This window comes from Sinohyriopsis cumingii, unplaced genomic scaffold (assembly GCF_028554795.1).
Source record: "Sinohyriopsis cumingii isolate HCF-2022 unplaced genomic scaffold, ASM2855479v2 utg001505l, whole genome shotgun sequence".
In the NCBI taxonomy this organism is placed as follows: Eukaryota; Metazoa; Mollusca; class Bivalvia; order Unionida; family Unionidae; genus Sinohyriopsis; species Sinohyriopsis cumingii.
Window position 1 is genome coordinate 1,052,584 of NW_028316006.1, and position 27,856 is coordinate 1,080,439.

Below are 27,856 nucleotides of genomic sequence, written 5' to 3' on the forward strand. Positions count from 1 at the left end.
TGTATAGCCTATCGTGCTGAAAAATGGCGTTAAACCCCACAACAACAACAACAACAACACAGTTATGGGGGTTACTTCAGTGAATGTTGTGTGATGCATACATGCCATTTTTTTTAAAATTAATCCTTTTAAATACTATTGTAAATCTATGAAAGGTCTTAAAGGGAGTTGTTGCAGAAACTGAATATTTGGAACATATTAAAGGTCTAAGGATCTTGTTATTGTTGTCCCACTGAACCTTTTGGGGTTATTCCAAGTTGTTGCATAATGCTTGCATGCAACATTTTGGAATTTAGTTCTGGAAAGATAGATGGATGGCAAGTATGCTATGAGTTGGGCCATATCTGGTGTATATGATACTTTTAAATCCTAAAAATGATCAGAAATGACCTATGTCCCTCTAAATTTTATCAAGAAATGAAAGAGAGGGGCAAGAAAAGAAAAGAAGAAAAAAGGGACAGAAAGAAAGAGGAGCATTATGTTTATTAGTTAATTAGTAATTACTGGGTTTCCCATTTTATATATGGTTGGTTACATTTTATTGATTTAGTTGTATTATGTGCGAGGTACCGGAGGATCATTGACTGCGAAATAGGTAGAATTCATTTTCTCAAACAATAACTGGTTATTATTGTAATTATTTTATTTGTGATATTATTTACAGCTGTATAAACATAAAAAAACAGCAAGTCATATCAAGAACAAATTTTCTGCTGACAACTGTCTTGGAGGAGAACTTCAGCCTCAAGGTAGTAGATGCCTCTTGAAGATATACCTAATTAGCTACTACTCTTCTAGATCGGTGTCTTTCTGTTGTAGCCAGCTCCTCTGGCTTCCATATCCTGTGTGTAGCATTCTGAGATATAATAAGAACAAGCATAAATTATTGAACATCATTTATATTGAATACTAATATCCTGGATCTTTACAGCAATGAAAGAAGCAAGATTAAAAGTACATTAGTGTCTGTTTCTTAAATAATCAGGATTCTTATGACTCTCTAGCTGTACCTAATTAATATTTAATATCATTCACGAAATCTGGTGTCTTTATAAAAAGAAATTGGTCTCAAAAAGGAGCATGATAACATGTACATTACTGTCTGTTTCTTAAATAATCAAGAATCTTATGACTCTAGCTGTACCTATCATTACACCAGGGGAGATGTGAATGATATCCTCATTCCTTTCCAGCACCGTTCAATAGAAAGATGCTGAAAGCAGATGGAATTTTAATGCTTGTACCAACGGTCAACCTGCATCTTACCCCAACTTGAGCTTCACGGCTGACATTCTCATTCTCATCTTCTGTTTCTGGTGCACTGGCAGTCTGTCAATAAGTATGTAAATAATTAATATCTACTATCATTCACGAAATCTGGTGTCTTTATAATAAGAAATTGGTCCCAGAAAGGAGCACGATAACATGTACATTAGTGTCTGTTTCTTAAATAATCAAGAATCTTATGACTCTAGCTGTACCTATCATTACACCAGGGGAGATGTGAATGATATCCCCATTCCTTTCCAACACCGTTCGATAGAAAGATGCTGAAAAATGAATGTTAATGATATTACTAACGATCAACAACCTGCATCTTACCTTAACTTGGGCTTCATGGCTGAGATTTTCATCTTTTGCTTCTGGTCCATTGGTAGTCTGTCAAAAAAGTACACAGAGCATAAATGTCTCACTGACAACAGCAAGATGAGTTAATGAATGCCATTTTATAGTTGCCAACAGCTTAAGAATATGATATACTGCTCATGGTTTTAAGTAAGTAATGAATGTTATGAATACTTAAAAAAATAATGATCTTTCTTCCCAAAAATATATGTGATGGAAGTTATATTTTTTCTGCATAGTTTTCCTAGAGTGAAAAAAATCCTTGGCCCGGCCCTAATTATAGTGAAATATGGTGCCAAATCATTAATGCTGTACCAAGCACTTCAAGCAAATACTTAGTAGTTGGAGAAAATGGCTTTACAAAGAAAAAAGAATACTCTTTAAGGGAGGGAATAATAATAATAATAATAATATAATAATAATAATAATAATAATAATAATAATAATAATAAAGTTTTTGTTACTCCAGCATAGCTGCGGTCAAGCAATGGGTCCCATTCTTGGCTATCCTCCTGTGACTTCAAAATCCACCTTTTCTTGGGCAATCACTCTGGCAGGCCATCCAAGTGGTGGTGGGGATGGTGGTTTTTCCCCAAATACACACTCATATGTTGTCATCTGTATCACCCTGCTCACTATGGTGTCGAGTTGATCTGAAAGTGTTACTGACATTTGAAAGATAGTACCATATATGAACACTTTTCTTTGAAATGGGCTTTAAAAAAGTACAACCTGGCAACAGAATGTGCAGAGAAAGGCTACAATCTTGAACACCAGTTTTAAGTACACATCATTGCTTCATGGTGTCTTGTTAACATTTAACTTGGTTGGTTACATCAGTGCCAGAAATAGATATGATATGTGCTTTATTCGGTATAACCTTTTTACTAATTGAAGCTGTTGATGGTCAATCAACATTGTATGTATAATAGGAGCTCTCTGATAAAATGTGGAGGGTGGAATTAAATGAAGCATAAACTTATCAATGGTTAAATACAGCACATATCAGACACTGAGGTCATGCAATCAAACTGTCAACTGAATCACTTAACCTAAACAGAAACTAACATTGTATGAGAGGAAGCCACATATGCCAGGCAGCTGGGCCATCACCATGACAGGTGGCCTCCATTGCTGCAATTTTCTCTTCCAGTACCCGATTCCCTCTCTCCACCAATCCTTGAGACTAAGGATGACAGGGACGTCCATGAACAATATCACTTGACCCTGGCCACTGCTGCAGGAGTCTATCAAGAGCTCCAAACTCTGATCCATTATCAGTATGTAGAATGGCTGGTATTCCAATGATACTAAACATATGGAACAAAGCAAGATTAACCTCTGCTTGAGTCTTCTGGACCAGTGGTGCCAGTAAATGGAACTTACTGAAGTGATCCATCAAGTGGAGTATATACTTATAACCACCTGATGGCTTCCTCGTCATGTCGACAAGGTCAACCTGCAAATATTAATGTAAAACTATTAATGATTTTTATCAAGCCTGTTTTTCTGCTGTTTTCATAAACTGCCAAAGAGCAAATGCATATTTCCTTTGTATTGTTTTACAGCAATATGAAATAAAAATAATGATCCATAGTGATTAGGAAGAATTTTGACAAGTATGAATTTCCTTTAATATTAGTATGGAACAGGAGATAATAGAACTATCTTTGTACATGATATATACAGATAAATGTATTTATCAATTAGTGATAGTACTGTTACACATATATAGACTCACAAATGCAGCAAGGTTATTAACCATTGTTGAACACACCTGACAATGAGAGAACAAGCCTTGGCTGATGATAACTCTGGGTGGGGCTTGTATAACTTGGCTGATTATAACTCTGGGTGGGGCTTCTATAATTTGTGCCATATTCCTACTGCTTGTCCTGCACATGCTGATGTACTTTTGAACAGCACTTTTGGGCAGACCTTCATATTGATCAGCAACCTGGGTATAAAAAAAAATACATAGCTTATCAAGCAAATGTAGTTCCAAAATATGTAACAAAGTTTTGTATAGAAATATAAATATTATGAGACAGTTTGTTTTTTAGATATGACATCATATTTAAAAAATATAAGAAACTAATTTAATAATAATAATAATAATAATAATAATAATTATGCCAGTCTCCAATTTGGCTGAAAATATAATGCATGTTGGTGTCAGATACCTTGTGTATTTTTTACTCATTCCATCCCATGTAGAGTGGTCTGATGGAGTGTATTTAATGTTGGATGGATGAAAGCATAATACATTTTATTGTATTATACCTTGTGTAGCATTAATCGTTCCTTTCAATGGCTAGTGGTCTGATGGAGTGCCCTTAATGTTGAATGGATGAAAGCATAATATATTTTATTGTATTATACCTTGTGTAGCATTAGGTGTTCCTTCCCATGGCCAGTGGCCTGTAGGAGTGCCTTTAATGTTGGATGAAGGTCCTCGATGGGTACTACAATCAGTCGGCCACTTGTCTGAAAATATTAATTGCAAGATTTGATAAGAATTAGGCATCAATTAGAATAAAAATTCCAGGTCTTGTTATAGCCATTACTCACTTGATTACGGCAGGTCTCAGTACACTGATTACAGGCCTTGTTACAATACTCCAGGTGTTGTTACAATGATTACTGACATGATCATTCAGGGTCTTGTCACAGTGATTACTGACTTGATAACTGCAGGCCTTTTTACAATGATTACTGACCTGATCATTCAAGGCCTTCTCACAGAGATTACTGACTTGATTACCACAGGCCTTGTTACAGTGATTACTGATTATTTCCAGCCTTGCCATAGTTAATAATAACTTGATTACTATAGATCTTGTCATAATGATTTCTAACTTGATTACTTTGAGTTTCATTATAGTGAATGAAAGTTCCCGAGATTTTTTGGTCTCGGATTCGCTTGGTTACAGTCAAGACTTGGGTATGAACCCCATCTTCTCTTGGTATGGACATTGATCCATAACCCTTCTGCTGAACCTGTTAGTATAAGCAAATACAAATAATGATTGCCAAGTTTTGTCATCTTTTTATGTTGGTATTCTATTGTTCTCAACCTTCTTTGTCATCTTTTTTAATTAATAGATCAACAAATAAGACTACTTAAAGAGATAGTTTTGTTTGCTATTTTTAAGTACTTATGAAAAAGGTGTATTATTATCATTGTCATTTTTTGCCACCTACAATGCAGTATATTTTATACTGTCTTCATATGTGCATACCTTACCAATTATCAAGGTTGTTAGAATTATCTCTGATTTGTATTGGTAATTTTAGCATTTGGGTCTTTCAGTTTCCTGTAGAATATTCTGTCTCTGAGATTGTGTAGATATAAGAGGCGGTCGTCTCTAATGATTCATAGTCTTATAATTATATATGACTTCAATTCTTTTCTCCCATTTTCATACAAGTTTACTTGATTTTCTAGAATTAAACTTTCTTTTGTATACAGAAATATTATGACAGATAAAATATACTGATATAAATGAAATTCTTTTTAATTAACTTTACTATTTCCATTAGCAACTCTTGTATGGATACATTAAGCATATATATATACACATACACCCATACATACATAAATATTTTATACATTTCTTGAACTTTTGTATTTGACCCTATTTCCCTCACTATCCCTAAATCATGATACAATTCCTCATACATCTAATAGCTGTTGGTTATTTCTACTGCTTTAAATTATGCATTATTCTAATATAACTCTGGCTTTATCTATGGACAAAATCCAGACCATATGTCTATTTATAGTCTATGTAAAATAAATGTTTTCCTTCATTTATTGTTATAGTATTATGAGTATGATGTTAAACATACAATGACAATATATCGTTGGTTTCATGTACCTCTTCTATACCACACCTGAAAATTGTAATAGAGTGCATGTGTTGTTTTATAGTACACCTTGCCCAGGTAACAAGGAAATTTCTGTATTACTGTGACAACAATTCCATCCATAGTGTGAAATAAATGCACAAGGAAGGATATCATGCCATGACCAAACTTAATCTCTATTAATACAAATATTCTGTAGGTTTGTTCAAGTAATTGTTCTGTATACAGGTCAGTGTATAAAACTGAACCTGCTGAGGTGACTTGTAGGAAGGACAAATCTCATAACAACTTGAATTAGCATAATTTAGTCATATACTGTTTTACTCCATGTTCATTTACAGGTTCCAGTTGCCAAGTGATTATGCTGAATATTTCTTACACTGTAAAACTCCTTGTCAGGCAGTTCATCTAGGAGAAGGAAACTCTGATTCAAAACCAACCAAGTCCCATCCATTGGATTATGGCTCCACTGCCTTGTGGATATCTTCGGGAGAAGGAAAGGCTACGGGAGTAAACCCAGACAGAAAATCAGGTGTGGAGCCCCTAAGGCGGCTGGGGGTCGACTACGACCTCCATCCGGCAGCTCCTGCATCCAAACTGGTGCCAAATGTCATGCTCAGCATTCCTTTGGACCCCACCAGCAAGGACGAGAGGGGGATCCTAACGTCTGGGCAGCCCAGGATCTCCATACTCCACGCCCAGGCTTGCGCCCTGGAGAGGACACTCCAGTCTTGCTACTGAGTGAGGAAACAACACGGAAGCTGACAGTTTACGGGTTATAAGTCCCACCTGATTGGCGTAGGGAAGGGGCGCCACGGGTCAGCTTTGACGGTGGGAGGGATCATCGTGTCCCACTGGCCAACTATCGCCCGCCTCAAGCCGGGCAGCCCCCGGTCAATAAGGTGTTGACCCGCCATCGTCTGCCTGCTCCAGTGGGTGTCTGGAGCTCAGTGTGTTGTTCAGCATGACAAGCAGACGGTAATTCCACACCAGACAAAAGAAACAAGAAACCAATAAAGAAGACTCCAGCTCTTCGATTTGCAAGCTGGAATGTGCGCACCATGTGTACAGGCATCTCCGACGACCTCAGAGAAGTGGATGACACCAGAAAGACGGCCATCATCGATAGAGAACTCACCAGACTAAATATCAGCATAGCTGCCCTCCAGGAAACCAGGCTCGCCTCTAGTGGCTCCCTCAGAGAGGAAAACTACACCTTCTTCTGGAAGGGTCGAGAACCTGAGGAGCCCCGTCAGCACAGAGTGGGATTTGCCATCAAAAACAATCTCCTGGCCTCGGTTGAACCTCCCACAGGGGGCACTGAGCGTCTCTTGTCCATCCGCCTCACCACTACTTCAGGTCCTGTCAACATCATCAGTGTCTACGCCCCAACCCTCACGTTATCAGAAGACGTGAAGGATCAGTTCTATGGGCAGCTGGACGAACAGATCAAAGGATGCCCCAAAAATGAACCACTATTCCTCCTCGGCGACTTTAATGCCAGAGTAGGTGCGGACCACGAGTCATGGCCTACCTGCCTCGGGTATCACGGCATTGGAAAGACCAACGAAAACGGCCAGAGACTGCTGGAGCTATGCACCTACCATGGCCTGTGCATCACAAACACCTTCTTCAAGTGTAAGCCACAACACAAAGTGTCATGGAAACACCCCAGATCTCATCACTGGCACCAACTCGACTTGGTCATCACCAGGCGCTCTGCCCTCAACAGCGTCCTCTCCACCAGAACCTACCACAGTGCAGACTGTGACTCCGACCATGCCCTTGTGAGCAGCAGAGTGCGACTACAGCCACACGCGCTACACCGCTCAAAACCAAAAGGACGTCCTCGCATAAACACTGCACAGATGTCAGTCCCTGCCAAGGTGGAGGAGTATGTGTCTGCCCTGAACAAGGCTCTCCAGGACCTGCCTGAGTATGACGCTACAGCCAAGTGGAATGCCATGAAGGGTGTCATCTACAGTACGGCTATGTCAACGTTTGGCAAGAAGGAACGACCCAGCCAGGACTGGTTCAATGCACACCTGTCAAGGATGGAACCACAAATCGAGGAGAAACGAAAAGCCTTCATAGCTTACAAAAAATGCCCTAATGAACGGACGCTTGCTGCTCTCAGAAGTGCCCGAAGTAACACCCAACGCATTGCTAGACAGTGTGCGAATGAGTACTGGCAACAACTGTGTGAAGGGATCCAGCGCAGTGCCGAGTCCGGACACATCCAAGGCATGTACAGTGGCATCAAGAAGGCTCTAGGCCCTACAGTGAAAGGGGTCGCTCCCCTGAAATCCCTGATGAGAGAGAAGATCACAGACCGTGGGCAACAGATGGCCAGATGGGTGGAGCACTACTCAGAACTATACTCCCGAGAAACATCAGTCACTGATGCAGCCCTCAGCAGCATAAAGAATCTGCCCACCATGGAAGAGCTCGACAAAGTGCCAACCTTAGAGGAGCTCAGCAAAGCAATCGACTGCCTTCCAAACGACAAAGCACCAGGTAGTGACAGCATCCCGCCCGAAGCTATCAAACGTGGAAAACCAGCATTGATTAAACCACTGCACGAGCTACTTTGCCGCTGCTGGGAGGAAGGAGTAGTCCCCCAAGACATGCGTGATGCCACAATTGTGACCCTTTACAAAAACAAGGGCGACCGCAGTGACTGTAATAATTACAGAGGGATCTCGCTCTTGAGTATTGTTGGTAAAGTGTACGCCCGCATCATACTCAACAGGCTGCAGTTGCTGGCAGACCGTGTGTACCCGGAATCACAATGTGGCTTCAGAGCAGGCAGGTCGACGACAGACATGATCTTCTCCCTACGACAACTCCAAGAGAAGAGCAGAGAGCAAGGTCAACCACTCTACATGATGTTCATCGACCTCACCAAGGCCTTTGACTTGGTCAGCAGGAAGGGCCTTTTTGAACTTCTGAGTAAGATCGGTTGCCCCCCAAAACTCCTCAGCATGATAATCTCTTTCCATGCAGATATGAAGGGAACAGTCCTGTATGATGGATCATCCTCAATTTCCTTCCCAATTAACAGTGGTGTGAAGCAGGGCTGCGTGCTGGCACCAACACTTTTTGGGATCTTCTTCTCCCTGCTCCTGTCCTACGCCTTCGACACGTCCACGGATGGCATATATCTACACACCAGGTCCGATGGGAGGCTGTTCAACCTGGCACGACTGCGCTCAAAGACCAAAGTGAGAGCTGTGCTCATCAGGGAGATGCTTTTTGCAGATGATGCAGCTCTTGTGGCCCACACCGAGGAAGCCCTCCAGAGACTGGGAGACCGTTTTGCTGTTGCCTGCACGCAGTTTGGTCTCACAATCAGCTTGGAAAAAACAAATGTCAGCGTGCAAGATACCACCATTGCCCCTTCAATCAAAATCAATGGTGTCACCCTGGAAGCAGTCAACAACTTTACCTACCTAGGGTCAACCATCAGCAACACTCTCTCGATTGATATGGAGCTGGACAGAAGGCTTGGAAAGGCAAACACCATCATGGCTCGATTAACAAAGAGGGTGTGGGAAAACAACATGCTGACAGAGCACACCAAGGTCCAAGTCTACCAGGCCTGCGTTCTCAGCACCCTTCTATATGGAAGTGAGACGTGGAGTACCTACATGAGGCAAGAACGCCGGCTCAACTCCTTCCATATACGGTGCCTAAAACACATCCTGAAAATCAGCTGGCAAGACCGTGTTCCACACAGCGAGATCCTGCAGCGTGCAAGTACCCCCAGCATGTACTCCCTGCTAATTAAACGCCGCCTTCGATGGCTGGGTCACGTCCGACGCATGGAGGATGGAAGGCTGCCAAAGGACATCTTATATGGACAGCTGGCCACTGGCATGAGAAGAGTCGGACGCCCCTCACTCCGTTTCAAAGATGTGTGCAAAAGGGACATGAAGGCATGCAACATTTCACCCGATGGCTGGGAAGAGCTGGCTGAGGACCGAGGCACCTGGAGACTGGTGGTAAACAATGGCATATCAGTCGCTGATGCGAGGAGAGGCCAGTTGGCGGCAGAGAAACGTAAGAGAAAGAAGAACGAAACAGCAACCACAGTAACGCAGACTTCCCAGTATGTCTGCACCATCTGCAGTAGGGACTGTCACTCACGTATAGGCCTGCACAGCCACAGCAGACGATGCCAACAGAGACAGACAACACCTCAAGGGCGCTATTCGCATGGTCTTTCGAGACCGAGTCGCCAATGATGATGATGATGATGATGATGATGATGAAAACTCTTTAAAACATGGTTCCATCTGTGGCAGATGAACCTGAATGCTGTGATTAATTTATTCATGACAGCAGATGGTATATCAGGCAACATGTTAAAATGATTTAATTAAAAAGAATAAAGATATAAATGGTATTAACATAGGTAAAAATGAATTTCTAATACATCAGTATGAGGATAAAACATTAATTTTGGATGGATCAGAAAAAGCTCTTACAAATACAATGCACACAAAGATATCAGGCCTTAACGTAAACACAGAGAAAACAAGACTATTATAGGAAGCATGAAAAACAGCAACATCCATTTGCGTATACAACATCTTGAACTTTCCCATCCAGAACACTGAATACATTACTGACAAACACCTTCGTCACTGGTTTATTTGTGGTCTTGTTGCTTACGTATTTTTCCGTGCAGAACGATTCAAAAATATCTCTATCAACATCCTCCATTCTTAACACTAATGAAACTTGATGCTAAGCCTGCAGCTCGGGTCTATTTATATCGGTTCGCAAGGTCACGCAATTTCTCGAGAAAAAGCGCAACAACTCCGGATTCCGAATTGTTGCGTTATTCCAAGTTGGAGCCCAACACAATTTCTCAACATAAGGCTATGGTACGACAATTTCAGCTATTATTGTTTACTATTTGAAGATATGTATATATTTGTGACCTGGGTGTTTCGTGCATGTTTCGGGCTTGTGTAGTCCGAGTTTACTTTGACCCTTTCCACCAAAATTTTGATATTTGGACGTTTCTGTTGGGATGTATGGTCATAGTCAATTCCCTATCGAAAAGTTGGAATTCGCCGACACCATTTGGTGTCGGCATGGTAGCCACTTATTTAGCCGGCCTAGCAAACTTAAACGAATTTTCACCAAGATATACCTGCATGAAATCGATAGGAATATGATTTATTTTCTCAGATATTGCGAGTAGAGCATTTATTATATCTTTAATCTGCTGACAAACTAGCCTGAACAATAGCGTTGGTAATATTTGACCTGCAACTCGCCATTTGCATTCCGAGTCACATGGCTACACAACTCTCGCGACCTATATGTCAATGACAGCAAAGTTCAAATAGTCACGTGATATCAACGATAAATCATTGCTAATGTTGCTGCAGGAAAACAAATCGAACATATCAATGAAAGTGGCGTACTATTTACAGGAAAATGAAAGAACATTAACTTCTAAAAATATTTATTCTGAAAACAACGACCAGAAATCTGTAAATGTTGCAGCAACTTGGAAAACCATACTCAACAAGTCGAGAACACGGGTAAATGCGGTAGTCACGTGATACCAGCAAATACATTGCCGACACGTGCTTAGAACTTGATGAATCTGGTTTTCTCCACCTTGCTGCTATACCGAAAGGTTTCTCGTCGTTGTTCTGAGAATAAATATGTTGGGAATTGAGTGAACATTATGTTTATGTACTGTATTACGTGACTTTTAATATTTTCGAATTCTATGTACAACAACTTTCGAAATGGTATAGTGTTGATATCACGTGATTAATGGACCTCTGATTTCATTAACATGTAGATTTGTGTAGTCATGTGACACGGAATGCAAATAGCGAGTTCCAGGTTAAATTTCATCAACACTAGTTACATCTCGTCTGTGAGCGGATTAAAGATATAACAAATGCTATATTCGCTATTTTTGAGAAATAAATCATATTCCAAAAGATTTCATGCAGGTATATCTCGATGAACGGTCGTTTTAGTTTGCTAGACCGGCTAGTAAGCAGCTACACTATGCCGACACCAAGTGGTGTCGGCGAATTCCAACTTTAAGATAGGCAATTGTCTCTGACCCTACATCCCAACATAAATGTCCAAATATCAAAAAAGGGGTGGCAAGGGTTAGAGGAAACTCAGACTAGGGCTTGTGTTGTTCTTAAAATTGATGTCAGGCATGTACACCTTCTATAGCTAATCTGCAGTACGTTGATAGTGAAATGCCAATAGTCGGTTAGGAAGAAGAGCTAGCCTCCCATAACAGTAAACACATTGGTTTGGGGCAAGTAGAAATTTTAGGTTGGGTTGCATAAACTTCTTCTACTTTGAACTGCCATTGACTTCTTTGGTCAAGTGGATAATATTCTTATGCTTTGTTTTAATATAGGTATAAAAAATATAGAAATATTTGATCTCACATGTGTATTGATTTATGATTTTTAAAAATAATAATAATAATAATAAGGACTTTGTATAGCGCCTAATCTTTAGAAGCTCTAAGCGCTTTACAACATTAGGCAACACCTAAAAGATAACAAAAAAAAACATATAATAATATTACAAAAACAAACGCCATGAAATTAGAAAAAACATTTTTTTAAAAATAATAACAAACATGCTGAGAATATTTCAGGTAGGAACATTATTAGATCTTTAAGTTTGTTCTTGCAGTCGAAATAAGTGAGTTTTGAGAGCCCTCTTGAATGTGATCACTGTGTCTTTGTGTCTAGGTTCAATGGGCAATTCATTCCACGCTGCTGGGCCTTGTTATGCAAAAGAACGCTGTCCATATGACTTTGTTTTCATATAGTGGGCATAATGAGTATACGATTATCAGAAGAGGAGCGTAAGTATCTTGTTGGTGTGTACACATGGGTGAGATCGGATAGATATGTTGGACTAGAGTCCGACAGTGAAACGTAGCACAGAGAAACAAAATTTGTGTTTGATTCTGGATCGAATGGATAGCCAGTGTAGGGTACAGAGCAGCGGGGAGGTGTGCTCTGATCGTGGTACTCTAAGTATGATCCGAGCAGCTGTGTTTTGAAGTTTCTGGAGTAGATATTGAGATGAACCTGACAGAATTGAGTTACAATAGTCCAGTCTTGAAAGTACTAATGAACACACAAGTGTTTTAGTGGCATCAACTGAAAGATATTTGTGAACTGAGCTGATGCATCTCAGCTCAACATATGCAGCTTTGCATATGTTCATGACATGCTGGTGCAATGTGAGAGTACTGTCTAGAGTAACACCTAGGTTTCATACTGATTGTGTGAATTTAATGTTGGTGTTGTTGATATTTATTGTTTGAGGTAAAGGATGTGAATGAGAAAGTCTTTGTGTTGTGATCAGTATGACCTCAGTTTTATCATCATTCATCTGTGGCTTGTTATTTGTCATCCATGATTTTACATCAGAAATGCACCTCTCTACACCTTGGATGGTAGCATCAACTTCAGTTGGGTGGCTAGATTTGTATATTTGGGTGTCATCAGCGTACAATTGGTGAGACACTGGATGATGATCTATGACACTTGAGAGCGGCTGAGTGTACAGAATGAAGAGAACAGGTCCAAGAACAGACCCCTGTGGAACACCACAACATAGATCAACTGGGCTGGAGTGTATTCCATTTGCAGATACAATTTGTGTCCTGTTGACCAAATAGGACTTGTACCACAGTAAGGCTGTATCATGAATGCCAACTACATGCTGGAGATGGTGAAGTAATATATCATGGTCTATTGTGTCAAATGCTGCAGACAAATCAAGGAGGGTGAGGACTGTAATATTTCCGCTATCCAACGCAGAGAGAATGTCATTAACTACTTTTAGAAGAGTAGTTTTAGTACTGTGGTAAGGGCGATATGCAGATTGTACATTGCTAAAAAGACTGTTTGAATTTAGATGAAATCAAAAACTGGGCGGTAGTTCTTTAAATCGTTATGGTCTAGTGTTGGTTTCTTCAGCAGAGGCTTTACAATGGCAGCTTTGAAAAATGATGGGAATTCCCCAGATGAGAGAGAGGTATTAATAACATCAATTAGTGAAGGCAATACTGGATCTAAGCACTCAAGCAGCAGTGATGTTGGAATTGGATCAAGTTCACATGACTTTGGTGCACTCTTCATCAGGATTGTACGTACGAAATCCATAGAGACAGGTTCAAATGCAGCTAATGGTTGCCGCTCAAATTCTGTATCCCAACTGAATGGTGATGACGAGACAATTGAAATTGTGGTGTCAAGCTTATCTCTAATGGTTTGTACTTTGTCACGGAAGAAATTTGCAAACATGTCCGGAAGGTCGACTGGAGAGAAGGTAGTTGGAAGTGGTGTTGATTTGTTCCTTGACATCAGCTTGTTAGTAATCTCGAAGAGCTCTTTGCAGCTGGAACTTTCCATGATCTTAGTAGTGTAGTGGGCTGATTTTGCTGCATGGACTATATTTGTGACATTCTTCTTAGCGACTTCATAGACTTGCTTATGAATAGTGAGTCTGGTGGAAAGCCAGAGCCTCTCAGCTTTACGGCGGTCTCTTTTAGCAGTGCGAAACTGGTCCCTAACACTGCTATACCATGGAGAACACTTTTGAATTGATATTCTGCACTTGGTAGCTGGGGCATGCTTGTCAAGCAATGAACGCAGACAGTTATCGAGTTGTTCTGCGGTAGGAGGTAAGCAAGTTGTTTGGTTAGCTTGGATATTGCGCATTAGTTTGGTTCTATTTATCATACGGAGGTTTCTCTTAGTAGCAGATAAAGGTGGAGGGTTAGGGACTGATACGTCAAGATGGCATATAATGCAGAGGTGATCTGATGCAAGGTCATGGGATACCAGGGAGGACCGTAGAATGTTATCATCAGGTCTGTGAAGAATCCAGTCTAAAATGTGACCATGTTTATGGGTGGGTTGGTTAACTGACTGTTTGAGGTTGAAAACATTAATGGAATCTACTAGTTTTGATGTATTTGAGTTTCCGGGACAGTCAAAGTGAAAGTTGAAATCTCCAAGAATAATCAGGTTGCCACCTATCGAATTTCCATAGTCTAGGAGATTCGGAAACTGCTCCAAATATAGTGAGTCAGCCAGCTTGTTTTTTCTACTAGGAGGAGGGCGGTATAGGCAGAAAAAATGGACTGACCTTTGCTCCAGTGTGAGTGTGGTTTGGACTAGTTCAAACGATGTGTAGTCGAAATTGAATGTTGTGGTGTAGTTAAGATGTTTAATACTAGGTCGCTGACTGCTTTACATTTGTACATAAAAACTTGCCCCTGACCCCGCAGTTAAAGTATTCTGCAACATAGGGATTCGTTGTCAGGAAAATTAAGAGTACCTGTTAATCGCAATTTCTGAGAAAATAAATCATATTCCTATCGATTTCATGCAGGTATATCTTATAGCTACGATGTCGTAGCCTCAACTTGATATGTTGTGGTTGAGGCTACGAACTGATCCCATATCATGTAATGGAGCACAAAAAAAATCATCACTAAAGTCAGAAAAACAAACTGTAGAAATCTACTACATAAGTATAATCATGTTGTGAAAAGAAGTTTGTCCTTTTTTGAATTTATTATGTCCTAACACGAAGTAAATTGACATGGTTACACTAACTTCACCGTGTCCGCCATGACAGATAACGCGAGACTCTCGCCTTGACCCCTTTTCTGCGTAAGACTTGCCAGACCATATTTGGATATTCTACACTATGTCATTATCAATCAAGTGGCGAATAATGGCTTCTTGGTGGAATATCAAAGTTGCTGATAAACCGTATTTACTTTTAATGCACAGAATTTCTGACTCAAACCGCGCCATAATTTTACTACAATTTGTTTACATTTCCAAATAAGGCCTCATATGGCACACAAACGAGGCTGAGAATGGAAGTAATCTATACTGAAACTAATATGGCTGATGATCTAAATTTAAATATTGGATAAGAAAGGTAAACAACATTTTACAACTAATTCTACATTGATTTGCGATACTTCCAGCATTAAATAAGAGTACTACTCAATTTATTTCATTATATGCAAGGAACAAGTTCAGATTGTTGATATTAGGCTTAAAAAAAAGCGCCGGCTGTGAATCACATCCGGCTTGCTCCATTGACTTATATATGCACATGTTAGTATCCCGTCCAAAAGGTAGGAGTTGGGGTACTAATATTAGTACTAATATGTCATGTAGTCGTTCAGCATAGGCATAGCACTAAAACAAAAACGTAATGTCTCTTACATGGTAGGACTATCATTCAGCAAAGACTATTTCAATATTGGTTGAAATTTCTTAGAATTTGATTTTACTTACCTTTAAGTGGCAAGTATTCATTTGGATTCTTATACATCCACGTTCCTTTGGAAGGTCATTACTTTGACGCCTCGAGAAGTGCATATGGCAGCATCAGTGTTGAAGTACGTAGACATTTTTGAATGAAATGAACCTAAAGGTGTGATCCAGTACAATCCGGATTGAATGTTGTGTGCTGTGATATCACAATGAAAGCTATGTATGTTCATAAACAAATTCGTACTGCCCTATAGTGTGAAGACTCCACTCGACAGGCTCTTTTTCTGATTCAAGCTTAGTTCATGGCCACCATTGTAAAAGACAATAGAGATAGATATTTTTTGTCTGGAAGTTTCTTGATCACAGTTAAGGTGCAGAGCATTCAATAATCAGGATTGAATAGACTTTGTTTAGGAAAATTACTGTTAAATGTTAAAAGAACAATTTATATTTTATTAAATGAGCAAATATGCATAAATGACCCATTTGACTTTTACTATGGCCCCTGTTCTCTGCAAGGCAGCATAGAGTTATACTTTCTGAAGATTTATGCAAATTCTTACGGGCTTAGGATCTATTTTTCTCTTCTTTTCCATTCTGTTGACACAACAAACACCATTCCTTTTCAAGTGTAGTCCGAGTTTCGGACTATTTCAAGTGATAATTCGCAAAGTTACAAAGTGCATATTGCACGGTAACCTATCTTCGATGGGTGGGAATAAGTTTGTGAGGTCTCAGCTGAATTGTTTTCATCTCAAGATTGTTATAAAAGAATTGTTTGCTTTATTGTAAAGATTATAATACAACATAACATGCTTTCAATATCGGAGATAAAATAACAATAGTTTTAATCACAGGGGCAATCTTTCTTGAGGAATTACTAGTTGTAACTGAAGAATACAGCCATGTCTAACCAAACTGTAATGTCATAAACAAGTTTAATCAAAGAGTGACTATAAAAAAATACTAATTTAGTAGATTAAATTTCCTTTTCTCAAGTGGAAGCTTTCTTTTATAGGACTGATCTTCTCATTCAAGTGGAGCTGACATCCCGCTTGGATAACCAAGCATCCTGGAATATGTTATTTGCATGTGTCAAAATTGAAAGTAAGGTTAAAATTTTGTAACTTTAAATGGAACAAAAGGACATTAGGAAGACTGGCATTATTAATGATGCAAATTTGATGTTTCCTTCAATTATAGTTGAGTTACTACCCACCCAGACTATTCTACTTCAGACAGTTGACCATGACTTGGTAGGTGTACCTCTTTTCAGCCAAATCCAAGTCTGTTTAGAGTACTTATTCAATGGAAAATATTTCAGTTGTGTTCAAGTTTGCCAGTGCTGTCTAGATTTTCTGTGGGAGAAGTTAAATACAGGCAATTGGAAAAATGTGGACATACAATGGCGAAATGCTTATACACTGATTTCTCTAGCAAAGGCTGTGAGTCAGTATTGTATTCTAGATGCAGGTGAAGATCAGAGTGTCACATTGGAGATGATTATGAAGACAGTAGATATGGGACTCTTAATGGGAGCATCTATTCATAACAATATTCTTTCACGATTGGCATCTATTCTGCAGATGGAATCTGGAAAATTAGCAAAGAATGTAAACATTATGAAGGAAGATGAGGAGTCAAATGAAACTCGTACAGAGGAGTGGACTGCAAAGAAATTGAAAATAGAGATTCCATCCAGTAAGGGTTTGTGTTTGATAGGGCAGATTCCAAGATGTGAATGCCCTTCAATGGAATCCTTCATAAGAGATTTTTATGCAAAGGGGGAACCATGTGTAATTACAAATGCAATGTCATACTGGCCATGTATGAGTACAAGGCGCTGGGACATTGCTTATATCAGAAAACTAGCAGGTTATAGGACAGTGCCTGTGGAGATTGGATCCAAATATACTGATGACACATGGACTCAGAGTTTAATGACAGTGAGTGAATTCATTGAAAAGCACATCAATCGAGAAACAAATGAGGGCCCAATAGCTTACCTTGCCCAGCATCAGCTTTTCGACCAAATTCCAGAGTTGCAAGAGGACATCATTATTCCAGATTACTGTTTTCTAGGACAGAGTAGTGATGTGGATATAAATGCCTGGTTTGGACCGGGAGGAACTGTATCCCCATTGCACCATGATCCAAAACATAATTTTCTAGCTCAAATTATGGGGAAGAAATACATCAGAGTATACTCGGAAACTGAGTCAGAAATGTTGTATCCACATTCTTCAGACCTTTTAAAAAATACAAGTCAGGTTGATGTTGAAATGCCAGATCTGGTAAAGTTTCCACAGTTTCAGAAAGCTCAGTTTCATGAATGCATTTTGAAAAGTGGTGAAATGTTATACATGCCACCTAAATTCTGGCACTTTGTAAAGTCACTGTCAGTAAGTTTTTCTGTTAGCTTTTGGTGGGAATAATTGTAACCAAATCCTTACTTATGTATATTTGTAAAGTCACTGTCAGTAAGTTTTTCTGTTAGCTTTTGGTGGGAATAATTGTAACCAAATCCTTACTTATGTATATTTGTAAAGTCACTGTCAGTAAGTTTTTCTGTTAGCTTTTGGTGGGAATAATTGTAACCAAATCCTTACTTATGTATATTTGTAAAGTCACTGTCAGTAAGTTCTTCTGTTAGCATTTGATGGGAATAATTGTAACTAAATGCTTACTTATGTACATTTGTAAAGTCACTGTTAGGACGTTTTTCTGTTAGCTTTTGATGGGAATAATTGTAACTAAATCCTTACTTATGTACATTTGTAATGTCACTGTCAGGACGTTTTTCTGTTAGCTTTTGCTGGGAATAATTGTAACTAAATCCTTACTTATGTGCATTTGTAAAGTCACTGTCAGGACGTTTTTCTGTTAGCTTTTGATGGGAATAATTGTAACTAAATGCTTATTTATGTACATTTGTAATGTCACTGTCAGGACGTTTTTCTGTTAGCTTTTGCTGGGAATAACTGTAACTAAATCCTTACTTATGTACATTTGTAAAGTCACTGTCAGGATGTTTTTCTGTTAGCTTTTGATGGGAATAATTGTAACTAAATCCTTACTTATGTACATTTGTAAAGTCACTGTCAGGACGTTTTTCTGTTAGCTTTTGATGGGAATAATTGTAACTAAATCCTTACTTATGTACATTTGTAATGTCACTGTCAGTAAAGTTTTCTGTTAGCTTTTGGTGGGAATAATTGTAACTAAATCCTTATGTACATTTGTAAAGTCACTGTCAGTAAGTTGTTCTGTTAGCTTTTGGTGGGAATAATTGTAACTAAATCCTTACTTATGTACATTTGGTTTTTTTTACAAACATGTTTGCTGTATTTCTTTTGAAATACCTGATACAAATATCATTAAAACTGCTGCAATAACCTCAAATGTTATTTAATCAGCTGGATTAGTGGTCAGCATTGAACGCTATTCACAGCAATTTTGGAGTCCACAACACATGAACTGTATACATATCATGTGTTTATCCTAGTTCTCTATGCCCATATGGTTCATTGTTTCTATCTCATTTGAAGTCTCAACATATATATACATTTATTGAAATATATTTTCTTTTCTTTTAATGATCTATTCAAAATGAGATCAGTAAAGTAGATCGTTTTATACAAGGTCATATTCTGTAGACTTTTCTATGTCTCAATCAAATTGCAGCTTTCATAATTCAGAAAAAAAATGGCATTCAGAATGCACTGTTACTAATGGTAAATCTTCCTAACATGAAATGTAAGACTTTATCTGATAGACAAAAGGGAATAGTCTATTCTTTTAATTAGATTAGTCATCTGTCACCATGGTTATTTATGTCTGAAAAGCTATATATTAACACACAGACATGCATACATGAGTAATGTGTACACACACTAACATACTTTTGTATCATAACCAGGTCAAACAATTGTAGACAAGCTGCTGACACAGAATTATATTTAAATTTGTCAGTTAAGTAATTTTTACTTCAAGTTCCCTCATGTTGTCACACCAATACATGTATATTCAGATCTACATTTTCCCTTTGATACGCTGGCATATGTATATTCCAAAAACTGACAAAATTTTCAGGCTTGTTCAAAACTTGTGTAATATTTAAATTGCAAGTGGACACAACCATTTGTACATGCATCATATTACTTTAGGTTTAACTGTATTTATCTTTTACTGACCATGGGGAAAAAAGCAATGATTGTATATTCAGTCCTGCTTTCAGGTCTCCTAGTGATCACTATATTTTATATTAATCCCTGTAAATTCCAGATATATTTTGTATTAATCCCTGTAAATTCCAGATATATTTATATTCTTTCATTTTCGTTTTTCCAAAATCTTTTAATTTCCTTTTAATTTTTTTAGGGGCAGCATTTGTCAGTTTTTCTTACAGGTTTTTTTCCCCCCAAAATATTTGAAAAGGACATTGTGATGTTCATCGCAATAGAATGAATTACTGATTACTTAACATAATAGTGAAACAGGAGCAGTAATAAGTGATATATATTGAAATTCATATTTCAATGCATTATGTTCATAATATTGGTTTATTTATGTTGCAAGTATTTTAAAATGTTGTGTTCAATCAGTATACTTGCATGTCATTATCCCCAGTATCTTTTATTTTGTATAAAATGACTGTATTTTAGCTTTATTTTTGACACATTTAGCCTATAAATTTAACCTTTGGAAAAATGTGGCTGGGAGGAATGTTCTGTTCTCATCTGTTTATAAATTAAATTATGGAAAGTTCATACACCAAGAAAATATTGAACTTATGCCTGTATGTACTGGACATTGAACTTACTGATATTCCTTGTATATTTTAGGCACTGAACGCATTCCTTGTACATGTCGGACATTGAACTGATTCCTTGTACATGTCGGACATTGAACTGATTCCTTGTACATGTCGGACATTGAACTTATTCATTGTACATGCTGAGCATAGAACTTACTCCTTGTAGATTTTAGGCATAGAACTTATTCCTTGTACATGCTGGGCATAGAAATTACTCCTTTCACATATTGGATATTGAACTTATTCCTTGTGCATGTTGGTCATCAGGAATATTCAAAAAATTTTAAAAGGAGTGTGGGTAAATAAGAAATGTCAAATATCTTTTAGCCCGTACCGTATAATTGACAGTAAGTACAGTGTATTTGTCCCTACAGGTCAATATAAAAGTGTTTGTCCTGATTGATTTCATTAGCAGTCTAAAAAGAAAAACAATACACAGAATACAGATGCAGTCACAGACATGCATATGCTGCTATACACATACTATGGCATCGTTATGTTCCATAATTTAAGATCTATCAGTATATCAGTCCATTGCAGAATCTACAAAATCAGGGTGAGTTAGATATTTCATATGGTCTAGAAGTAATTGTAACCTTCCACCTCAATTTAAATATTGTTACATATTCTTTTTTCTGTGAAATTTGGTGTATATAATGGCATAAACCTTATTGTGCATCTTCACAACCATTGATTTTAGCCTGAAAAAATCAGCTACAATCCTTCCATTCTGAAAATAAGTGATGATAACCACACTGCCATCTCAAAATACTAAAACCCATTTTTTGACAGTTTTTTATAAAAAAATTAAATTGAGCTAAAGTGACTCATCAAGCAGCATGGAAGGAGAAGTGATGATAAGCTTCAGCATTTAACCTGACATTTTTTTCGAAACATTTTGGGACAATTTTTTGGGCACAATGTTTTATAACTGAGTAATAAGTTGAACATTAAACCATATTTTACATTGATACCAACCACATATCTTGCCAATAAAGTTTACTTAAAGTGATAAAATCCTTGAAGCAGTTTGGAAGTAGTGATGACAAGTTGACTTCTCAAAATGCTCCTTCACGGACAGTTTTCTTAGAAAATTACTGGAAATTGTAGCAGATGATAAAAAGTAAAACTTTATTGCTCATTTAACATTTATTTTGCCACAAAGTTTCAATAAAATCATGAGAGCAACTTTTAAGAAGCTGCAGAAAGATGAATTATCAAGATTTAAACCAGTGGTAGTTCAGTTAAAGAAATACTCCCAAATTGTGCCTGAGAGATACAAATGACTGTGTGCATCCATTCCAGCTACATATTGTTTACAAAGATTCGGTTAGAACTTGTAAGCTGTATGGAAGGCGAAATAATCAGGCGATTTTTTTCCTCATAAACTAGAATGATCAGTGTTTTGAAACTCCAGGCTTGGCCTGTGTGGATATGTGAGAAAGCCTGTGAGTAGCTTCGGTTGTGTTGCTGGTTCTTCCCCCGTTTTTTCCTGGTTTTTCTTCTACCATTTAAACTGGCTGCCATATATAGCTATCATGTTCTGTAAAAGGCACTAAGCCCACAATGATGGTGACTCTCAGGAACACAAAAATTAACATTAACATTCTTGATGAACATAATATTAACGTCTTATCTGATACAATGCCTGTATTGATCTTTAAAGGGAGATTAGTCTGGATAATGCCAGCGTAAATTCAGTAAGTGACAATAATCACTTTTCTGTATTTTCCAGTTGACAGTTTTAATGCTAATGTAACTTCCATATTTGGATCTGTATTTAAGTAAGGATTAACATTAGTCATAATTATATGTAAATATTGCAAATGTGTACGTTTCTGGAGTCAATCACAAGGCGTTTTTTCAAGCATGCAGTTTCCACATTCAATAAATCTAAAATGCTGAGACACAATTTTGTCTGAAGTAAAATGTAATAAATCTGATGGAGCAATTATCAATGAACATTTTTGAAATCGTATGTGTATGTGGGTGTGTTCTTAAATATTGATAGGATAATGGATTTAACCTTGGATACAGCTATCAGGAAACAGAATATACAGGTTTGTGTCTGATATACAATAAAAGCAAAATTTCTCTGGATAGAAATTTACTGCAAACAATATATTAAGCTCATACACAACAATTGCATTTTACATCAGTGCAACTACTAAAGGCAATGAAAATGGAAAAAATGTTCTACATTATTTAAAATAATATGCCAATTATTTGTGATTAGACTAAAGAAAAATACATGTATATTGGTTATATCGATAATGAACGCTTTTATTTAGTAGAATAGTGTCCCTGATCATGTATGCAATGAAAAGGAATTAAAAATGTATACACAGGATCAAGTTAATGTTATGTATTTTCATGTTTCTCCATAAAGTTGGAATTTTCTTGTTGATAAATTCAATATTTATATTCTTTTAAATAATGCCAAGCACTTTTGGCATTATTTAACTTCTAACTGGATGCGTCTTGTGGTAATTCATAGAAACCTTTTTAAATTATCATCTGTCGAGCTTTGCCAATGTCACAAATTGCGATTTGATTTTCCTTATTGGTCAAACATTTGTACCATCTGGCAATTTTTTTGTTTTGGTGACAAGATTTTTGGATATTAAAATTTTTACATACAGTCTTAGGTTTTGAGTGGAGAAATTCAAAGGCACCATGACAGGAATCCACAAACTTGGATATAAAATTGCACTGGAATCTATTGTTACATAAACAAATCCTTTGTTCATATTGACAAACCACCCTAACACTACAATGTTATATCATTATCCAAATAATAATAATAATGAGGGCTTTGTATAGTGCCTAATCTTTAAAAGCTCTTTAATTTCAGGCTGCCCCCCGCAAAAAAAAACATCCGCTTATGTCGACCATATTACGTTGTACCAGAGGATGTTGTGATAAACGGGTAAAACTGTATTTTAAAAATGGCAAAATTTTTTGTTAATTGGAGACAAAATATTGAGGTTGGTGATTTTTTTTTTAACAACATATATAAATTCTGTTGTATCAAACAAAGGGGCATACCTCTAAAGTTTAGAGGAAACAAAAATGACCTGTGATATTTATTGGTTATTTTTTTTTACACCCACAGAATTTTAATATTATGCATCTATATAACACTCTTAAAATACTGTGATTGTTATTAGCAATCCATTTGGAGAAGTATGAAACGCTCCAATATGTCAGTGTTCCATTCAAATGAATTGTACATCCTAATGAAATACTGGAAATTTCTGCCCGCCTTAGACAAACATTTCCATTTAGTTGTTTCTGCATCTTGTCGCTGCATAAATTGCAGTTTCTTCTAAGCAGTAATAATAACATATAATTCATACCTGCATTAACTTCACTTCATGTTCTTTGCTTGAGACTTAACTTTGTCTTATCAAAGGTCAGTACAGTTCACAAATGTAAATAGTACTGGAAGAAGCAAAAGCAAATTTATTAGGTTCTTCTGATGAGAAACATATGCTATCAGCAGTTCTTTGAAACGATATGTCCTCATCTGATGCTAGCTGAATTTTTAAGTTTCCTATCGTTTTACCTGTGGAGGAAATGCGGTCAAAACAATACCAAGACCTGTTGTAGACATATGCATTGCCATCATTATCAATGCCAATGTAACCATCAGAGGGAGCACCGATGAATGCGATCATTTTATCTTCATAAATAGCTGAAAGACAATTCCAAAATGTTTGATTTGTACCAGCAAAGTCACGGAAATAATCTAAATAACAATAAATCAGAGATGTTACTTTATCGACTGCAATGTATTTGGAGTTGAAACTGATTGTGGCTTGTGAATATGGAAAGATATCAACTGTGTCAATTATTTTCTTTTCTTGGCCTTCTATATTAATTATTGTAATGATGGATTTTCCATGTTCCCCAGTAACTGGTATACTGCACACAACTGCAAGTTCGTTATTTCCCAGAGAAGCAACACCCCAACAAGCCCAGCGCATCTTTATTGTCTTTACATGTATGAACGTATCCTGAACTACAAAGATCTGAATAGCTGGCTGCTGTGGCAAAGTCACTGCTATTTTGTTGTCACTGATTAATGCGACTCCAAAAGGGGCAGATGCACATTTCTCTTCTGCAATCTGTTTAAATTTTGAGTCATAAAGGAGACAGCAACTGCCATTACTGTCGACCAAGACAATTCTATTTCCAGATATAAATGTTACTCCAGAGTAAAAGGGTTTATGACCATGAAGACCAGGGGCTTTGAAGTTGACTGCCTTGACATTATTTAACTCACTAATAGGCCTTGTACACTCTTTCCTCTGTCCCTTTGGAACTAAATTTAGGTCCACTTCTTTCAAAACATTTACTTTAATCTTAACATTTTGTAGCATCTCTCCAAGGTTGTTTTGTACCAATAAATTCGATGCTGAACTCACCTGTAAGCCCAGTTCAGGCATCGTTTCTATTCTGGATAGCTGTTCAGCAGCGTTTCTTTTGTAGTCTTCGATCTGGTTCTGAAGTTTTCTGATGATGATAAAAATCTGTTGCTCTGTTCCATAGATCATGAATGTTTTCAGCAGCTCAATGGAGCACTGAATAGCTGCTTTCAAAGATAGACACTTTCGCTCAACCTTGGACATTGTCATGCTTTCAGTCTTGCCAATCTGATGCAATTGTTCCAAAACTGACGATTTATAAGCTGCAATTATATCCTCGGCTTTCTTTGTTACAGACTGTACCTCCGCAATAATATCATTTGATTGTTTCTTGACGCCCATATCCTTACCACAAGCTAACTCTTGGATCTTTCCAAGTTGCTGGATGAGTTCATCTAGTTTCAACTGCAGCTGTTTCGTTTCATCACTTTCTTTGATTCCAGAACAAACATCCAACAGCTCGACGACATCTTTACATATCCTGTGGTCTAAGGTTACACATTTTGTGCAGCACAAAACATCGTGGTCTTTACAGACATACTCGATCTCTTTTTTGGAGTGGCGCACACAGTAAGAGTGCTTGATTTCTTGAAGGAAGTGAGACGGGTTTTTCTGGATGTTCTCGGTCTTCAACAGCTTATGTGACCGAAATGCTTTAAACATCTCGTGATTCTGTGCACAGTTATTGCATAAATATTCGGTACAGTTTATGCAGACCGTGGCAGCATTTGATCGGATGTCTTTGGATAAGCAAGGGTCACAAGGTTTGGTCTGTGCATCCTCATCACTTCCGACACATGTTGAAACATAGTGATTCACAGGGAAAATCTTCACCCATTGCGATGATGCTGTTATATCTGAAGGCGGAGTTGTAGTCCGTCTGCATACAGGACACTCAAATTGGTTACTCTTTGGAGCTTCATCAATGTTGATCAGAGACAATATACATTTTTCACAAAAGGTGTGCAAACATGATAATATCCTTGGTGTCTTGAATTGATCTAAACATATGGGGCAAATTGGTCCGTTGGCGTTCGTTTGTGTCATTTCGTTACTCTCAGCTTCGGTCAAACTGGTCGCCATTTCCTCCGTTCTGATTAATACGCGGTACGACTAAAATGCGAAAAGTTACGAAAAGTGCGAAAAGTTACGAAAAGTGCATTAAAAATTAAAGTAAAATAATCAAGTAGAGACAAACAGTGATACATACAATTATATTTTCATAAAGGATATAGAACATGTCAATGTCTTAATTAACATTTTATACAATTGTATATAGTACCGTGGTATTAAGGCCATTAGGCCTATCATGCAAAGTATCTTACGAATCCAATAATTTTCTTTTATGTGTGTGTTAATGTTTTCATGCACAATATCTATTGTCCAACATATTGCATGTTACATTTTTTTTAATACAGGTTATCAGATAAATCACATCCATTGAAACGTAGTTAGTGTTATAACGTAAAGAAAATACTTCTTTTGTGTTGGCGCTCCTAATTACTTTCTCTTATATTTGCACTTCGAGTGCACCGATGTCTGTTACATTTAAATGATGACAAATATCTTTCTTTTTATTTTCTGTCTGTTTAGTTTTAATTAAAAACATCTTGCAGATTATTGGATCTTCTACAAGGATGAATTGGTCTAATTTTGTAAAGTGTTTTTACGCTGTTTTTATTTGATAAATTTAGGAGACTCCGATATTTATTAATTATAAGGACTATATTAGGTAATGAAGGATTATATTGTATTGTGAAAGGAATTATATTTTTCTCTATTGTACATTTTGCTGTGTTTAAAGCCTCATGTTGAGTAAGATTACGGGCTTTGTTCAGTGCAGAATCAATTATATGTGTAGGATAATTTCTATTTTGGAAATATGTTTGGTGGATATTAATTTCCTTGACATGAATATTTGTAGAGACAGTGTTATCAATATTTTTTATTACATTTACATCTAAAACTGAAACTTGCGTACTAGATGCATTATAAGTAAATTTAATCGTCGGGTGAAAATGATTGAGGCGATCAATGAATTTTGTTCATTTCTTCTGATGAATGGTTCCAAATCATCGAGATGTCATCTAAAATTCTAAACCAAACAAATGGATTAAACTTTTCGTTTTGAAGGAAATCTTTTTCTAATTTACCCATGAAAAGGGAAGCGCATGAAGAAGCCATATGATTACCCATTGCCGTACCCTTTATTTGGATGTAATTCGTATTATTAAATTGAAAATAATTATTTTCCAAGATAAGTTTATTATTTTACAAATATGTTCACTAGATAGTGTGCTATTATTAGGATAGTTATCTAGTAAATATTTACACGCTTGAATGCCATGTGTATGTGGAATGTTGGTATATAGTGATGTTACATCTAATGATACCAGGATTGATTTATCAGATAGCTGTGGAATAATAGACTTCAACTTTTTAATGAAATCAGTAGTATCTTTAATGTATGAAGGAATCGATTTCGTTGAAGGTTGTATAACACTAAAGAATTATGAAGCAAACAGTAAATGCGAAACTAGTTGCACAGAATTATCGGCGTGTGTGTATTTTTTAAATCGCAAATCTAAATTGTAAAATTATATATATATATATATATATATATATATATATATATATATATATATATATATATATATATATAAAGAATACAATTCATATGGCGAATAACAGTCCTTTCAAGTGCAGTGGATCCAGCAAGGGATCACGTTTGTCAGGGATTGATTAAGATAAATGCAATAAACTGACTACGAACAGTGCGAAATTAGTAT

The 27,856-nt window shown here is 37.3% G+C and overlaps 2 protein-coding genes and 2 long non-coding RNA genes across 7 annotated transcripts; 1 reads left to right on the top strand and 3 right to left on the bottom strand.

Moving 5' to 3' along the window:
- Nucleotides 1-625: 625 nt before the first annotated feature.
- On the bottom strand, nucleotides 626-2,820 carry LOC149772446 (uncharacterized). Of its 3 annotated transcripts, XR_016417707.1 has the most exons (5): nucleotides 2,695-2,820; nucleotides 2,091-2,279; nucleotides 1,603-1,659; nucleotides 1,267-1,329; nucleotides 626-856 (listed from the first exon to the last, which is right to left on the bottom strand). It is a non-coding gene; the product is annotated as an uncharacterized LOC149772446 (long non-coding RNA). The 3 variants fall into 3 exon arrangements; XR_016417706.1 differs by lacking the exon at nucleotides 1,267-1,329; XR_016417705.1 differs by having other exon boundaries at nucleotides 626-1,659.
- On the bottom strand, nucleotides 2,811-27,612 carry LOC149772447 (E3 ubiquitin-protein ligase TRIM45-like). The gene is made up of 4 exons (XM_089947811.1): nucleotides 25,068-27,612; nucleotides 4,009-4,113; nucleotides 3,404-3,583; nucleotides 2,811-3,085 (listed from the first exon to the last, which is right to left on the bottom strand). Exons 1-4 carry the CDS (start codon nucleotides 26,148-26,150, stop codon nucleotides 2,813-2,815), a joined length of 1,641 nt encoding a protein of 546 aa, XP_089803937.1. The 5' UTR covers nucleotides 26,151-27,612; the 3' UTR covers nucleotides 2,811-2,812.
- On the bottom strand, nucleotides 4,135-10,794 carry LOC149772448 (uncharacterized). Of its 2 annotated transcripts, none has more exons than XR_016417703.1 (2): nucleotides 10,174-10,265; nucleotides 4,135-4,626 (listed from the first exon to the last, which is right to left on the bottom strand). It is a non-coding gene; the product is annotated as an uncharacterized LOC149772448 (long non-coding RNA). The 2 variants fall into 2 exon arrangements; XR_016417704.1 differs by lacking the exon at nucleotides 10,174-10,265 and adding an exon at nucleotides 10,661-10,794 and having other exon boundaries at nucleotides 4,520-4,626.
- LOC149772449 (lysine-specific demethylase 8-like) lies at nucleotides 10,317-22,991 on the top strand. Its single transcript, XM_089947812.1, has 2 exons — nucleotides 10,317-10,388; nucleotides 16,840-22,991. Exon 2 carries the CDS (start codon nucleotides 16,955-16,957, stop codon nucleotides 18,254-18,256), a length of 1,302 nt encoding a protein of 433 aa, XP_089803938.1. The 5' UTR covers nucleotides 10,317-10,388; nucleotides 16,840-16,954; the 3' UTR covers nucleotides 18,257-22,991.
- Nucleotides 27,613-27,856: the final 244 nt, after the last annotated feature.

What these genes read in the sequence shown, in the direction of transcription:
- LOC149772449 (XM_089947812.1), top strand. Translation starts at nt 16,955, where the DNA reads ATGGAACAAAAGGACATTAGGAAGACTGGCATTATTAATGATGCAAAT.
- LOC149772447 (XM_089947811.1), bottom strand. Translation starts at nt 26,150, where the DNA reads ATGGCGACCAGTTTGACCGAAGCTGAGAGTAACGAAATGACACAAACG. An exon ending in AACACCTAATGCTACACAAG is followed by an intron (nt 3,584 to 4,008) that starts GTATAATACAAT and finishes TTTTATACCCAG; the next exon opens with GTTGCTGATCAATATGAAGG. An exon ending in GCTTGTTCTCTCATTGTCAG is followed by an intron (nt 3,086 to 3,403) that starts GTGTGTTCAACA and finishes TAATATTTGCAG; the next exon opens with GTTGACCTTGTCGACATGAC.